Source organism: Rhinichthys klamathensis, unplaced genomic scaffold (assembly GCF_029890125.1).
Source record: "Rhinichthys klamathensis goyatoka isolate OS25496 unplaced genomic scaffold, OSU_Roscu_1.1 h1tg000139l_1, whole genome shotgun sequence".
NCBI classification, from domain to species: domain Eukaryota; kingdom Metazoa; phylum Chordata; class Actinopteri; order Cypriniformes; family Leuciscidae; genus Rhinichthys; species Rhinichthys klamathensis.
This window is the reverse complement of record NW_026606674.1, coordinates 279,320-295,981: the sequence shown is the minus strand read 5'-3', so window position 1 is coordinate 295,981 and position 16,662 is coordinate 279,320. Positions and strand designations below refer to the sequence as shown.

Below are 16,662 nucleotides of genomic sequence, written 5' to 3'. Positions count from 1 at the left end.
ACAATCTTTCAACAGCGCGAGTTTATCTGGACACTTGCCAAACTCGTAATGAATTCAATGACGCATGTTACACTGCACAACGAAGCTCTTACTGTATTTACATGATCGTGTTTGCATTGGTGAAAGCATTAGAGAGAGTGCAGAAACTGCGTTGCAAAGATAAGATCTTAATTCTCGCGATCAACAGACTGTCATCTGCTCAATGCTCATCACGGCAACATTTTATGTGATGGGAATAGATCTAAATACTTTAAAAACATCTCACGTTTCGTTAATCTCGATAGCTGTAATAGTAAAAACGTATAATAGCTGTAGTAAAATTATTCGAGAGAGTTTCACATGTAATACATAGCTATTTCATATGCAAGCATGTCAGCCAATCACAGCAGTGGCTGCGGTTACACTGAATCCCACAGCAGACACGCCCCTTCAAACAGAGTGTTCAAATCAGAGGCTAAAATCAGGCTAGGAAAAATGCCTTTTATTTCTAAATTATGACTATTTTTGATCTAAAAAACATACTAACATTATAAGGGTAACCCAGGAAACATTATAAAATAATAATAAAAAAAACATTCTAGGGCACCTTTAAGCACATAAAGAGGGAACACTTTGTTCTAAGGAAGCATCTAGTAAGATCAAGACAGGCTGTCTCCGTCTCGATCTTTCACTGACACACATACACAGAGTTGAAAGCTCTTGCGTTTTACAAGGCGGTCTGATTGTCAACAGCTCGAGTAAAATTATCAGGGCAAGTGTCTCTGTGGTAATAAGATACAAGACTTGATGTGCAGGGAAACATTTAAAGCTGAACAATTGATTTGCAGAAAAAAGTATCTGTGACAGTGAAGAAGAGGGTTTAAAACCTGCGTTTTACTATATAGCATGTGCAGTGTTTGTTGTGGGATCTGAATATGGTTCTCTTCTTTGAGGATTGTGTGTGTGTGTGTGTGTTTATGGGGAGGTCTGATACGCTAGTGAACAGTAGGCCGTCTGCCATCCCTGAGAGCCAATATGGAAATGAGAGAAGAGTTCTGGCTTATGCAGTATTGATTAAAAGATTCTGTCTACCTTATTCATACAGACACACATACGCACAGTGTGTACAGATAAAACAATATGCACACACACTTTCTAGACAATGCTCCAGCACAACAGACTATGAACACATTGATCTCTCAGGGCCTGTCTATAGTTGCTGTCTTAGCAAAAAATCATTAGCATAAAGACCAAAAGACAACAAAAACCTGACAACACAAAGCCTTGAAAGTGAATTTCCACACCTTTAGCATCTACAAAACTTAATTGAGTCATTTCTTACATTTTCTAAAGAATATGTGAATGCTAGCTGTACAAAACTAGTCACAATGATGCTGCTGTGATGCTAATGTGGGCGATTACAGTATGCAGATGCTAGGTTACTCTAAATGTTAAGTGCTATGTTGCTAGTGTGTTCTGGGTGGTTGCTAGGGTATTTTGGGTAGTGACAAGATGCCTTAGAGAAGTCCACTCAAAATATATGATACTCTGGTCTCTAGATGGCTTGAGTTCCTCTTTCAATGTAAGTCTAAGGAATCATTTTTTCCTGAACATTTTAAGCAGAATAGCAAGTTTCTAGAGTGTCATTCATGAGTTAGGCACCAAATACTTTATGCTTATGGGTTTCTTCAAGTCCTAACCCTATCACCAACAACAGTCTTAGCAAGCACCAACGACTGTATCCAAAGATGTTTCCCAACTTCTGAGTCTGATATGTCGGACATCTTAAAAACACAGCAATGTTTTGAAAGTGGTGGAGTGTTTTGTAAAATGAATCCACAAATGGCTCGCTAATACTGACCTGGCAGCGATGCCGCCCTGGCGCAGGTTGGAGACTCTGGGCTTGCCGTCTTTGTCGATGCCTCCGGATACTGTCAGACCCAGGGTGGTGCCTTCCTTCTTGATCAGCTCCACGGTACTCGTGCCCTTAAACTCATCTGTGGAGCAAAAGTAGGGATGAGAAGGAGGGTTATTGGGGGAGGTGGGAGAGGAGGAGCAGAGACAGGAGATGAGAGGGTTACAAGAGCAAAGCAGGCCAGCCACTGCCATACCCCTCTCTCATCTAAATGACTGTGATCAGGCGCTCTGGCTTGGCCCTCTCTCTCTCTTATTCTACCTCAGCTGGTAATTAGTTATACGCTGAGTGCTCTGTGTGTGTGTGTGTGTGTGTCTGCACTTGGCTATAGTTCGAGGACACAAGAGTCACCAGAGGTGAGCTAAAGCTGTCAAAACCTCGCTTTAATGTCATCTGGGAACATACTCCCTTTGAAAAATGTAAATCAATTTATTAAAAATAAATTAGTTATAAACAATAATAAAAAAGAACACATACATTCATTTTAAAAAGAATAAATGCAGGAATAAATTAATACAAGTTTATATTTTATTAGTAAATATAAGCAAAAACGATAATATATAAAATAAATATATATCAATAAAAACCAGAATATATATATGTATATATATATATATATATATATATATATATATATATATATACACACATATGCATGAATAAGTAAATAAAATAATCTAACTACAACCCCCCAATTTTCATTCCAATTTTTGTCTTCTGTCTCCCTTATATCATTTTGTCTTCTATTTGCTGTCTCTCTCGCCGACTTGCACTGATATTGCTGGTCAGCCAGACGCATCACTCCCCTATCGACTGGCTGTCATTCAATCCCTCCGTGGGACTCTCAAAGTCACATTAAGAATACTGCATATCTGTGCAAGCAGGGCTTTTCCTCTCTCTCACACACCCTACCATCACTACTCCATCAGCTGTCTAAGCTGGAGAAGAAATCAAAATAAGGCATTTGTAATCCCTCTCTCTTTACTGGAGGAAGAAAAAGACAGATTTATATGCATTCCCTCACTTTCCTTTCCTGGTAGCGCAGGACAGAGAGTGAGGGGAGACGAAGCTCCAAACCCCCCTGAGGCTACTGACAGAACAGAGCTGCTGAGCATTTCACCGCAGGAGGACGGCAATAACGGGACACAGGGTACAAAAAGACAGGACTGACAACTTTTGAGTTCAGCTTGGAGTGAGAATTGGGGGTGAGGGGGGAGGTTAATTAGTAACTGATTTGTATGAATTTTATTATAATAAAGTTATCATAATAAATTGAATGGTATTAGAGTAAAAATAGAATGAATATGTAATATAGTGCATATTGTTTTAAAAATGCTCCTCTCTAGATTACATTTTTTCTTGCTAACTATACCGTATATGGACAATGAATGGCTTTTCTGAGGTTTTTCCACATTGTTTACAAGCTGTTTTATCCGCAGTTGAAACACTGATTTAACAATTACATGAGACATGTGCATTTCAGTAAGTTTTGCTGATTCTTTCAACATACCCTCTGATGTTAATTCATGTTTATTTTGTACTGTAACTAGTAGTAGAGGAAAGAGATCATCACGTGCGCTACCGCTTCGCTTAAACTGAGGCGCTACAGTGAACTTCCACGCCACATTATTTTTAATGTATACTTCATTCATTCATTCAATATGGCTGCCGTCGCACAGCGTACCATATGTAGAACGCTTTGAGTTCCCAGAAAAGCACTATATAAATGTAACAAATTATTATTATTATTTGCATTTCATAATACAACTTAAATATTTGTTTCATATCGAAAGTATCCTGCTCTGTCTTGTCTGTCAGTGCATTGCCCGGGTCCTCTTTGCTCCGTGTTTTTTTTTTATTAAATAAGTACAAACAGAACTTGATCTGCTTCTTAAAATTCATATTCTTGTTATACAAAAATTTATAATGAAATCATGAGATCTGTAGATCTATTACAAATCCATCAGTTTTGTTTTGCCTTAAAATCCATAACTGCTTCGATGCCCTTTGCATGCAAATCACCAGCGCAAAAACCTCAGTAGAGGAAGAAACAGATTTGACATTGCACTCTGCCTCCGATCGATACCGCTGCCATATGGACATGGGAGGGGAGCTATGTCGAAACGTGACCCAGAACAGAGGAAGTTTAGCATGGATCTTACTATTTGGCCTGAACCTGAACCTCTAGTCAAGCCTATGGAGCCAAGCAGGGAACTTGCCGTGCAAACATGATGATAAATCAAAGACAGCAAAGTAATTAAAAGAGAAATCAAACTTAAAATGTGCCAAAAGGAACTGCTGAATAATTTAGTGTCTGTGATTGTGTGTGTTTGCGAGTGATAGAGGCGAAACATCTTGCCGTGAAAAAAGAAAAAAAAAAGTCAATCAATATTCAAACGGGAGTTCAATCTATAACAAGCCTCGTGTTGTGTGCCAGTCTTTTGATAATTAATTGTAAAAGAACCGCTCAATTTGCCTTCAGCTTTCATCAAATAATTTGATTAAAAAGAACTTTGCACTTCTGGGGATTCGCCTGACAGCGAAAAATTACAGTGGGCCGAATTATAAATGTTGCTGTCATTTCCCTCCTCTCAGTCGGATGAGGAGAAATTATGGGTCTTTCGGTGGTTTGTGACGGCATTAAATTAACTCCCTTTACATGTGGAAGACAGGGGAAATTTTTTTTATTTGGTTGACATAACATGTCTTCCGAGGCCAGAAACATACTTTATGCGAGTTTGTGAACACAAATACGTGCAACCTTGTGAACACAAATATGTGCAACTTTACATAATAACATTCTCTTAAAATAGTTGTACATGACAATAAACAAGAAGAAAACTGAACAGAGAAAACAAATATAGCAAATATTTAAACAATCTAGGCAAGTACAATAATAGAGATATACCAATATCGGCCAGCATTTTCTTATGGCTGATAACCAATAAATGGTGTTAAAATATTAATAAATGGTAATATATATATATATATATATATATATATATATATATATATATATATATATATATATATATATATATATATATATACTCACCGGCCACTTTATTAGGTACACCTGTCCAACTGCTCGTTAACACTTAATTTCTAAGCAGCCAATCACATGGCGGCAACTCAGTGCATTTAGGCATGTAGACATGGTCAAGACAATCTCCTGCAGTTCAAACCGAGCATCAGTATGGGGAAGAAAGTTGATTTGAGTGACTTTGAACGTGGCATGATTGTTGGTGCCAGAAGGGCTGGTCTGAGTATTTCAGAAACTGCTAATCTACTGGGATTTTCACGCACAACCATCTCTAGGGTTTACAGAGAATGGTCCGAAAAAGAAAAAACGTCCAGTGAGCGGCAGTTCTGTGGGCGGAAATGCCTTGTTGATGCCAGAGGTCAGAGGAGAATGGCCAGACTGGTTCGAGCTGATAGAAGGGCAACAGTGACTGAAATAACCACTCGTTACAACCGAGGTATGCAGCAAAGCATTTGTGAAGCCACGACACGCACAACCTTGAGGCGGATGGGCTACAACAGCAGAAGACTCCACCGGGTACCACTCATCTCCACTACAAATAGGAAAAAGAGGCTACAATTTGCAAGAGCTCACCAAAATTGAACAGTTGAAGACTGGAAAAATGTTGCCTGGTCTGATGAGTCTCGATTTCTGTTGAGACATTCAGATGTTAGAGTCAGAATTTGGCGTAAACAGAATGAGAACATGGAACCATCATGCCTTGTTACCACTGTGCAGGCCGGTGGTGGTGGTGTAATGGTGTGGGGGATGTTTTCCTGGCACACTTTAGGCCCCTTAGTGCCAATTGGGCATCGTTTAAATGCCACGGCCTACCTGAGCATTGTTTCTGACCATGTCCATCCCTTTATGGCCACCATGTACCCATCCTCTGATGGCTACTTCCACCATGTCACAAAGCTCTAATCATTTCAAATTGGTTTCTTGAACATGACAATGAGTTCACTGTACTAAAATGGCCTCCACAGTCACCAGATCTCAACCCAATAGAGCATCTTTGGGATGTGGTGGAACGGGAGATTCACATCATGGATGTGCAGCCGACAAATCTGCGGCAACTGTGTGATGCCATCATGTCAATATGGACCAAACTCCCTGAGGAATGCTTCCAGCACCTTGTTGAATCTATGCCACGAAGAATTGAGGCAGTTCTGAAGGCAAAAGGGGGTCCAACCCGTTACTAGCATGGGGTACCTAATAAAGTGGCCGGTGAGTGTATATATATGTTTGTATATATATATATATATATATATATATATATATATATATATATATACTGTATGTGTGTGCGAGTATATATTACAGATAAGTATAATCTATTAAAAATTACAACATGTATGATTTTCATTTCATAGCTCTGATTGTGAAATGTCTTATTGAACTGTTTCTTTTAAAACGTAATCGCAATCCAAGCCAAACTCGGCAGCATCCTTCGTGCATGTTGTGAGCCCTGTCGCGCAGCTGCATCGGGGGGCCCACTGGGGGTCATTCAGTATCCAAACAATTTGTGTCACAGTATGCCATGGTCATATTACAAACTCAGTCTTAAGCTGTCTGGGGAAAGCATGGTTCTCTCAGTTCACCGAGGGTTCAGCTTAATATCCCGGCCCTGAGCGAGGAAAAGGGCCGTTGGGATCTAATGAGCTGTGCTTTGAGGGCTACACTGGGACAGGTGTGGAAGTTGATAAGTTGATCCTATTACTCGTGGTCTCTCATTTCATTCCATGTCCTCTTTCCCACCTTTTCTCTTTGAATGAGGCAGACAGAGCTAGTGTTGCCTTGCCATGTTGCCACGGTGATGAGATTGGCCATCAGCTTTCTCAAAGCCGACAGATTTCTGTGGCGGGATCGAATGCTGTGCCCATCAGACAGGTATTGAGGGAGAGAGAGAGAAAGATAGAGCTTGGGACAGCATGTGCGAGAATGATACAAAAGCAGGAGATAAAAGTACAGATGGAGTGTATGATGGAGAGAGCCAGATATAAACATCTACTCTGTCAGCTGAGGCGCACGCAGGTTAAAAAGTCATCACTTTCTCAAGCTGTGACAGGAAAACGTTAATCTGCGATCGCTGTCTGATCTAGATGGCAAACTTGATAGATCACGCACAGAAAATCCAAACAAAAAAAGGGTTCTGAGGCGACCCAACAAAGTATAATTTATCATTCACAAGTAAACAAAAATCCTACCTTAAATAAAACTATAAAAGTCCTTATAATATCAAATAAAATTATAAAATTTTAAATAAAATGCATTATTACCACCATGAATTGCACAGGCCCTACAATGTCCATAGATATTTAGCGATGAATATATATGTAAAAATAGAGATATTTTGTGTGATGGTGTTGGCAGATTATATTGTATATTTATTTTTGACATGCTCAGTTGCTCTATTTGTACATTTACAGTATATTACCCTTGTGCCATCATCTAGTCTAATGCTCATTTAAAATTAGTGTAATCTTTAGCAAATATTAAAACGAATGCCCATTTTCATACTGTGCATTATAATGTTACGATGCCTAAATTCCCAATTTTTTGGATTTTAGTTTTTTTTTTTTTCTGAGACAAATTTGTATAGAATTTTAAATCTCAAATTTAAAATCTCAAATATTGTAAAGCTTGACTAGACGCGCAACCTTTGATGTCAACTAAAATATATTCGTTTTCTCCTTCCTTTCAAAAACTGAAAGGCCCTGCCTATGTTTATGTGTTCGATTATTCGCATTTAGCATTGTTTATCCCATCAGTAAAGACCCAACATTTGAGAAAAACACACCACATTTAGGGAAAAGCTGCATTTTCTATGGGAAGCTCAGACAGGGACAGCAGCAAGGTGCAGAATGGAGATTTATTTTGTTTGTAACATTGCTCCGAGGTGTAATGAAAACATTTGGTTAAATGCCCGCTGTCAGTTCGCGGTTTAGCTCTCTATGAAGGCTGTAGGCGTACCAGCAGGTGGGCTCAGCACTGAATTGGCTTTCCACCATTGAAACTTTAGCAGTCAAAATTACAAATTGGGCCATAATTCAATATGGAACCAGCCATGACTAATGGTTGATGCTAGTAAACATCCATGGGATATAAACACAAACGTATTCAGAAACAATTGCTTTAATTACTTAAATTACAACAAGGACAACAATAAATATTCAATTCGAGAGCAAAATCATTACACAATTTCTAAACCGCCTCTTCAAAGAAAATGATCAACTGCAACTAATCAAATTGATAATTGAATATGATGTATTCAATTTGAGAATAAACGATCTGGTGTTTGAACGATGGCTCTCCTTGATGATGTTCAATCATGCAGACTATTACATCGAGACATGCAACTCCCTTTTTGTGTGTGTTATCAAATTATATTCAGTGCAGTAAATTGACACTGGTTCTTAACTTTTTCTTCTGATGGACACCATTTTGAAGTTGTATTGTATGTGAGCGAGAGATCAATATTCTCATACGGAGACAATTTAGAGACACTCAAAATGGTGGACAAACAGCACAATAATGCACTTCTTTTACCTCTCCCTCCCCACAAGCGAGAAGAACTACAACAATAGGATTAATTACGTGTCATTTTAATATTTAAAGGGCTAAATTCCAGTAAACCTGCTTTTACTTGTTTGTATGCAGGGCTGTTTTCTTCACAGGGGGATAAAACACACACAGGCAAATGAAAAACACTATCTGTTGGCTCCTGCGGCAAACAGGGTCTTCTGGGAGAACAAAAAGTTTCAGAGCATTTATCATGAAGATTTCGCACAGGCGCGCTGAGGTATGAAGTGCTAGCCTGCACATCTGCCCGCAATCTCTTTACTCATCCGCTTCTGACATGCAGTTTTACATCCTCAGAGAAACACCTTGCTTTGGAAGGGTATTTTAAGAGGGTGTTTCTTTAAGAGCTACAGTATGGTCACTTTTGGCCCTGTGGACTTAACGGGATAATTTCCCCCCAAAATGAACATTCTGTCATCATTTACTCACCCTCAAGTTCCAAACAGTTGATGGGCCCCATTGACTTCCATAGTCTTTTTTTCCCCATATGATAATTGTGGAAATTACATTGTAAACATTTGTTGGTACACATTACAAGCTACTTGCTACTGTCTTGCTAAGGTTAATTTCTAATATGTACTATATGCTAAATAAATACAATTACTGTAAACAAGAAAGCATTTATTTAGCGTATTTGTACTCCCACTAAGTTTGGGCTCAGTCATTCTTTTTAGAGAAATTGATGCATTCATTCAGCAAGGGCGCATTAAATTGATTAAAAGACAGTTATGTACAGTATAATGTTCCAAACGATTTATTTTTCAAATAAGTGATTTTCTTTTGCACTTTCTATTTAAAGAATCCTGAAAAAATACAATTATTATTATTATTTTTTTTTATCAGCACAACTGCTTCCAACATTGATTCGAAATGTGTCTTGAGCATCAAATCAGCATATGATCACAGGAATAAATTACATTTCAAAATATAGAAAACGTTATTTTAAATTTCACAATGTTGCTGATTTTTGCAGCCTTGGCGAGAATAAGTGGTTTCTTTCAAAACATGAAAAAAATCTTACTAACCCCAAACTTTTAAACACATTTTTCACACAGTAAATATTGAACATGTAGTTTATTCTATCCTCTCTTTTACATCATTGTAGTTTTCTATTGTTATAATGGATTTTGTTAGTATTATATTGAAAGTATTGATGTAGGTAAAAAAAAGGAAGTATTTTACAAGTAGCAATGTAATCTTTGCATGGTAAAAGGTTTCCAAGAAGACAGTTTTAATGTGACCTTCCGCTAGATGCAATAATAAACTAGCCTGGTCCCACCAGACTCTCGTACACTTCATTTGTACAGAGAGTCTGGCCTCGCTCCATTGACAAGCGTTAACTTCCTAGGCGGGTACTCTGTTGAAGTTTAAAACTATTGGATCTGCCCAGAGCCACTCTGGATCTGCCATAACCAATCGCTAACGTTTGGTCGTGACGTATGACGACTCAAACTAGCGCACGGCATCAATGTCATCGTTCTCAGCCACTCCCTCTGTTTGCTGATTGGACCGGTAAAAAATTGACCAGAGAAAACCAAAGAATACACCACAAACCCAGACGTAGTACTGAAAGAAAATGAAAATTGAGTGGAAGTACGTAGGAGGGCGGAGCCAGGCTAATAATAAACAACCCCAGGGACATAAAAGTGCCCAAAGTCAAAGAAACACCCAGCAACAAAAACAGCCCAAACTTCCCAAAGAAACTCTACTCACAAGAAAGCACCACAAACAGCCCTTAAAATGAGCCACAACCTCCATTAAACTTTCCCACCTCGGACAGCTTGATAACGGACCTCAGGTGAAATGAATAGACGCCTCTGCAGCTGCACCCTGCATTGCATGCGCCTCTGAAAGTGCTGAATCACTTTGATGCAACAACATTTTCAGCTTTCAAGCCAGCGCCCAATGCCATCCACAGCGAGCTCATCTGTCAGCAGCCTGTCTCTCTCACTCATCCCGAGCCTGCCCAATGAATGCTAACATGGCATTTAAAAAGAGATGTGCATGCCAGGGGACGTGTATCCAGGGTAAGCGAGAGCTAGTGTTGTAGCAGGAAATTGAGGTTATACATGAATGATGCATTTGTATCTCTTCACCAGCAGCCCAATGAGCTTTGGGACACTCCTGCACCGCAGGCCTCGGCTCCCCTGTATGTTGCTTAAAACATATTGTGATTATAAGCAGTTAGAGAACACGACCCCCGGTGGATTCATTTGCAAAATTCCAGGTAACAATTTGCTAATCCCCTCATCCATATTAATAACAACTGCAGAGAACTAATCAAGGAGATTTAAATGTGCTGAGAGATCGGTGGCGGTGCGAGAGTGGATAGACTTCAGCGATTCTCAGTGTTTTGAGGCTCATAAAAACACAGATATCATCTTGGGGAGAGGGAGGACACTTGTTGAATCTGAAATGAAATCATCAGGCTTTTCAAGCTATCTTTATGTTTTGCTTCTGGTTTTTACTAGCAGGTTTGGGAACGATGCTGAATTTAACCCTTTGGCTCACTTTCTGTTTATTAACTAGAATGTATAATTGGATTTCTTGAAAGGATGTTGAACTGTCGATTGAATTCTAATGAGAGGAATTTACAATTCAAGGAAATTCAACAGTTACTCAAGAGGAATGTCTTAACTTAATTCTCAATACTGTTCAATACTGTCAAAAACAAAAAAATTTCTATTTAACACATTCATATGTTGCATGTACAGTACTCTACTGTTCAAAAGTTTGGGGTAAATATTTTTTTTAAGAAATTAATACTTTAATTCAGGATTAAGGATGCAATAAATGTAATGAAAGTGTCAGTAAATGCATTTATAATGTTACAAAATATTAATAATTTAAATAAATACTCTTCTTTTGAAAAATATGAATTAGAACAACTGTTTTCAACATTGCTTATAATAACAAATGTTTATTGAGCAGCAAATCAGCATATGATTTCTGAAGGATCATGTGACACTGAAGACTCGAGTAATGATGAGCACAAGAGACTTCTTTTGAAAAGAAAAATGAAATGAATTTTTTCTTGTTAGTGTAACAAGGGATTATGGGTAAAAGCTTTACTTCCAGCAGATACATACATTTACTGTATTATAATTCTACTTGCTTAGATTCAAATTCAAATTACAAATCTGCATCCTGTTTGCTACCTCTATTCAAATTCAAGAACTGAATCCACATTTTCAAATAAATTCTAACCAGGAATCAGTGAATTCATGAATAGTCTCAGGTTGAGGGTGCAGCACAAAATTCATCATCAGTCGCAACATGAATTTATTTCCCACCACTCCATCATAACATATATTTTTTAAAAGCAACACTTTTCAGGATATCTACACTTAACATTGCATTTATAGTCTTTGGAGAGTCTAAGCAAGAAAAACGTTTTGCCACTCCACTCTATTGAACCACATAGCTTCACTTTGAATTTTATATACAAACAACTCATTAGCATTAATTCGTTCTCAGTAAAACAAGACGTACAGTTAGTGATGTAGTGCTTGAATGATTAAAATAAATGGCTCATATTCATCACGTCTGGAATACTAAATCATTCAAGGACAATGTGAATGGCCATTAAAAAGAATGTACCAAAGAATATCATCAATTTCTCTTACAAATTTGATAGCGAGTAATTGTGGTTACATAAGGCTCAGGACTTGAGCAAGTCAAGAACGACCAATGAAGCAAATCTAGAACGAAAAAAAAAAATATGATGCAACTTCATCACCTTTGTGTATTTCCCATTACAATATTCAGTCGCATCCCTCCAGCCTTATACGTGAAGTACTTTGTGACAGTAGCTTCTAATCCCACTCTTGGCAGAAACTGATTTTCTAAGGAAGCATTATGAGGCGTGCCACCATCTCTGATACTTTCACCAGCAAAACCATCACACCGATCTCGGCAGGAGCGTCACATCCTTCCCCTAATCTGTCTTCAGATGGATGGTTTAATACGGCAGTCCAAAGAGCCCTGTGCCTTCGGCGGGAAGCTACATCAGAACGTGGGCACGAGGCCCCAAAGCCGTCATGCTAAACGCTAACCGCTTCTGAAGATGGGTTTGATGTGCTTAGAGCTCTGAACTGAGAGATTATACAGGGAATTTATTTCAACACCCTCCGAGACTTTTTTATTGAAATTTTTTTACCTCTAGCATTGAGATGAGCACGGCTTCAAAACGAATCTCAACTAACACAAAGGGGGCGCTGGGTTTCTGCAACGAGTCATAAGTGAACACAAGTGAGTACTGCAAGCAATTTGTTCATCTTGTCAAATAACCGTAAAACTGGCCGTAGATCAATTGATGTATCGGCATATTATGTACACTACCAGTTGAACATTCTCATTCTTGTTGTGAAAATGTCAAATCAATACTAGATTATATTTCTTCAGATCACACATCTCTTTGAATAGATTCAGCCTCAGTATCCAATCAAAGACATCCATTTAATTTTTTTAACTAAAATATTATTTTTGTAAAAAAAGTGATATGGATACACAATTGAATGTCTAGACAACTCATTTAACGTATTTAAGCAGAAGTCTCTAGGTATGAAGGCTTCAATAATCATGACAAAAGTCAATTCAGTCAAATGCGTTCATACTTTTGACTGGTAGTAATTGCTAAATAAATGTATAGATCTTGTTGAAAAAGAATAACAAAACAAAAAGTGTAAAGTTAAGGTAAAGTTAGTTAGTAACAACTGTTGTTATTGCTAATTAAAACTAACTATTAAAACAAAATCTCATTCATTGAAATAAAAATACAAATATTAGATTAAAAAAATAGCCAAAATGAAAACTAGAAATGTTGTTTTGGCAACTAACTGAAATTAAAATAAGTTTAAGTATTAGAATTATTAAATCTAAAATAAAGCTAAATAGAAATATTTAAAAACCAAAAGAAAAATGACTAACACACAAAATTACTAAAACATAAATTAAAAAGAAAATGATGGCATCTAGGTGCACACTTTAAAGCAGTCTTTTTATCAAACATTTGCATGGCCAGGTGCATAAAACGGTAATTATTTTCTCCATCGATAATCGTACACAGCAATTTTGGTTATACGTCACTTTTTTGAGCATCAGACTATCCCACACCTTCAAATAAATAAAGTGACAGGTTAGACATTGTGCTTTGTACCTGGAATACTCTGTCTCCTAATGGCCAGAGCGCCATCTGGTGGCCTGGAGGGATTGGAGTGTTTAGTGTAGGGCCCCTCATCTGAAAAAAAAAACACACACAAAAAAACCAAGACATTTAAAAACCACACACGACGGTTTTCATTAGCAAAGCCACAATCTTTTTTTCACATGCAAGCAACATGTACACAAATTCAAAGACACCAAAGAGAAGTGGCTTTCTTCACCAGAAAAGATAGCTATCACGTAAGCACAAGCTATTACAATGACCATCACGCTCTCAAAGAGACATAGCCTTCAAAAACAGTAATTTGAGTCTGAGGCTGTCAGCTCTTTCCGCACACACTCAAACTCCAAAAGACACACAGACACTCTCAACAACACACCGCACTCCCCTGCCAATCACGCATGTTGAGCAGGGAACAGAGACCTCCTATCTGTGATGTATGGTGAGTGCATCAGTGTGAGCAGCCCCAGCTGTGGCCATCCGACTGTATGCTCTGATTCGGAGCCGTGGAATACTGAGCAAAAGCAGTGGGAGTCCCGTCATAATGGAGCCCTTACAGAACAGCAGGACGGCACACTGAGCACTGTTTACTTTCACTGCAGTGGCAAAGCACAGCAAGACTGGGCAGCAGATCACGCATATGTGGAGATGCGCGTAGATGCCCAAGAGACCGTGTGGTGTGTGGATTGATATTTATACAGTGGGAAAGGGATAATAATTATTAACATACTGTATTCTATCATTTGTGAACATAAGTGGGCTGCAGCAGTGGCGGTTCTAGAGGGAGGCCAGGGGGGGCCAGTGCCCCTGTGACAAAAAGCTTGGCCCCCCTTGTGGCCCCCCTAAAAGTGGAGTTTGAAATAATTTTTTACAAAACTGTTTTTTGCTATCGTTGTTATCGTTGTATGCGTATTATTTTTTCTATTTATTATTCTATCTTTGTGGATTTGCATTTTCACGTGACAATTCGCATCACATTCCCGGGAATCGCGGCAGAATAACGTCTGTCTCCTGCACGCGAGAGAGGAGAGAAGAAAGTTGGTAAATGTCAGTTCAGTTGTAAGTTCATTCTTTATGTGCGTATGGGGTGTGCGATGTGTATTGTCTATTATGATATTGTAATCATTGTTTTAACTATGTACGAGGCACTGTGTGAGGTGACATCGCATTTGTCTATCGTCCTTTCACTGCTGTGTGCAGTTCATAGGTAGGCTATGTCCCCAAATTAGTTTTTGTCTTATATTTATATCATATTATGTTCTTATATTAGAATATCACATCAGCAAGGGTGCAGTTTTCCCGTGCACAATTGCAACTGTGATATTTATGTTATACAACAGTTAAATTAACAATAAGTTAACATTGGGAGAACTTTTTAGACACAATATTGTCAATATTGTTTGTTTTCCCTTTATTTCGCCGACTAGAATTTCATAATGAAACCGTAGCAGAGTCTCAATGCAACACAGCGATGATTTATTGACTAGTCTGAAATCCGCGTTTTGAACGAATCACTTGCTTCTTTCCCGAATGAATCAGCCGTTTGAACAAATCGGTTGAATTAATGAATCCCTCTTACAGGGACTTGCCGCCGCCTACTGGCGGTTTTAGTTTCATATTTAAAATATCCTTTAATTAAAACGTTAAAATTAGAAATCATTTCATATTTAAATATTGATTTTAAAAAAATCTCATAGCTTTATTTATGCTATTGTAAATGGAGTGTAAATATATGAATGCCACTTCTGTGTCACCTCTGCACTGCAAAGATGGATTTTGATTGAATTAATTAATTTGACTGGTAGCAGTGGTACTGTATAATTATTGTATAATTAAGTATTATTGTATAAATAAGTATAATTATTGTATAATTTGAATGTTAGTATTTGACATAAAAGGTGATGCATAACTCTAAATAAGTTTAGAAAAAATGTCCATATATAGGTGAAAATGCCCCTGGAAATCAATTTAAGGTGGCAAATATTGCCCCTTAATTAAAAAAAATATTTCTGTCACTGCTGTGAACTGACCATATAATATGAAAAATATGAATATCTTCGTGAGACAGCTGTCAACAACAGGCCTAAACCAGCCATGGCACCAGCAAAAAAACACAATCAGTAAAATATCATCTAATTATTATCAACAAAACGTTGAAAATATTGAAATATATTTTTGTCAATATTGCACACCCCTAATGTACGGTATTAATTTTGATTTCTTTAGGTCTTAAAAAGCCTTAAATTTTTTTAAAAAGTGTGCAGGAACCCTGTAAACGGTTAGACGTAGTTACCTAGAAAGTCAGTTATTTTCAGTAAATGAATTAATAAGCTTCTTGGTCCCCATTGCTTTTGCTCTATAGTTCTCAAAATGAAGAGAAAGAAGGACATCATGTCTATTACAGTTACTGTGACTAATACTGAATATGTAATGCAAATGTAAAAATATAATGGAAATGCAAATACATTGTTGAATGATTATAAACACGGTATTTTGCCTGTTAATGCCTGCAGTAGTGCAGAAAATGATAGGACAACAATAAGGTCTAAATGTAACTGGCCCCTCTAACAGTACAACTGGCCCCAGCTTGGCCCCCCCAGTTGAAATGGGCTAGAACCGCCACTGGGCTGCAGTGTGTTGAAATGACTCGTAGTGCTTGCGAGGCTTGTTATTACTCTTGCTGGGGTTAGAGATCTGAACAAATTAACTAAGCTAACCCTAAGTATTAATGCATTACATTTAGTATGGAGTTGAGTAGTATGTAGTGCTTAAATCAGAAGTTAACATATTATGTAGCTTATGGACAGTTTTTACAGTTATTAACGCTTTCCCTGCCATTGACAAGTTTTAAGGCAATCCATGTTTCATGCGGTAGGGGGCGCTGTTCTAAAATAGTAAAGCATCTCTGGATCCATAAATATGCAAAGAAGAAGATCTGATCATCTGGGTAAACCAGGAGCGGATAGAAGTTGCTTATACACAAGTAAGCTATTTATGTTT

At 37.9% G+C, this 16,662-nt stretch overlaps 1 protein-coding gene across 13 annotated transcripts in view; it reads right to left on the bottom strand.

Annotated features, from left to right (window-relative positions):
* Positions 1 to 16,662, bottom strand: part of grip1 (glutamate receptor interacting protein 1) — a 283,603-nt gene that overhangs the window by 75,560 nt on the left and 191,381 nt on the right. For all 13 annotated transcript variants that reach the window (XM_056257459.1, XM_056257463.1, XM_056257454.1 and 10 more), the window contains exons 2-3: positions 13,657 to 13,737; positions 1,841 to 1,976 (exon numbers count right to left, since the gene is read on the bottom strand). In XM_056257459.1, coding sequence (XP_056113434.1) covers positions 1,841 to 1,976; positions 13,657 to 13,737 — 217 coding nt within the window. The remainder of the gene's footprint in view (positions 1 to 1,840; positions 1,977 to 13,656; positions 13,738 to 16,662) is intronic.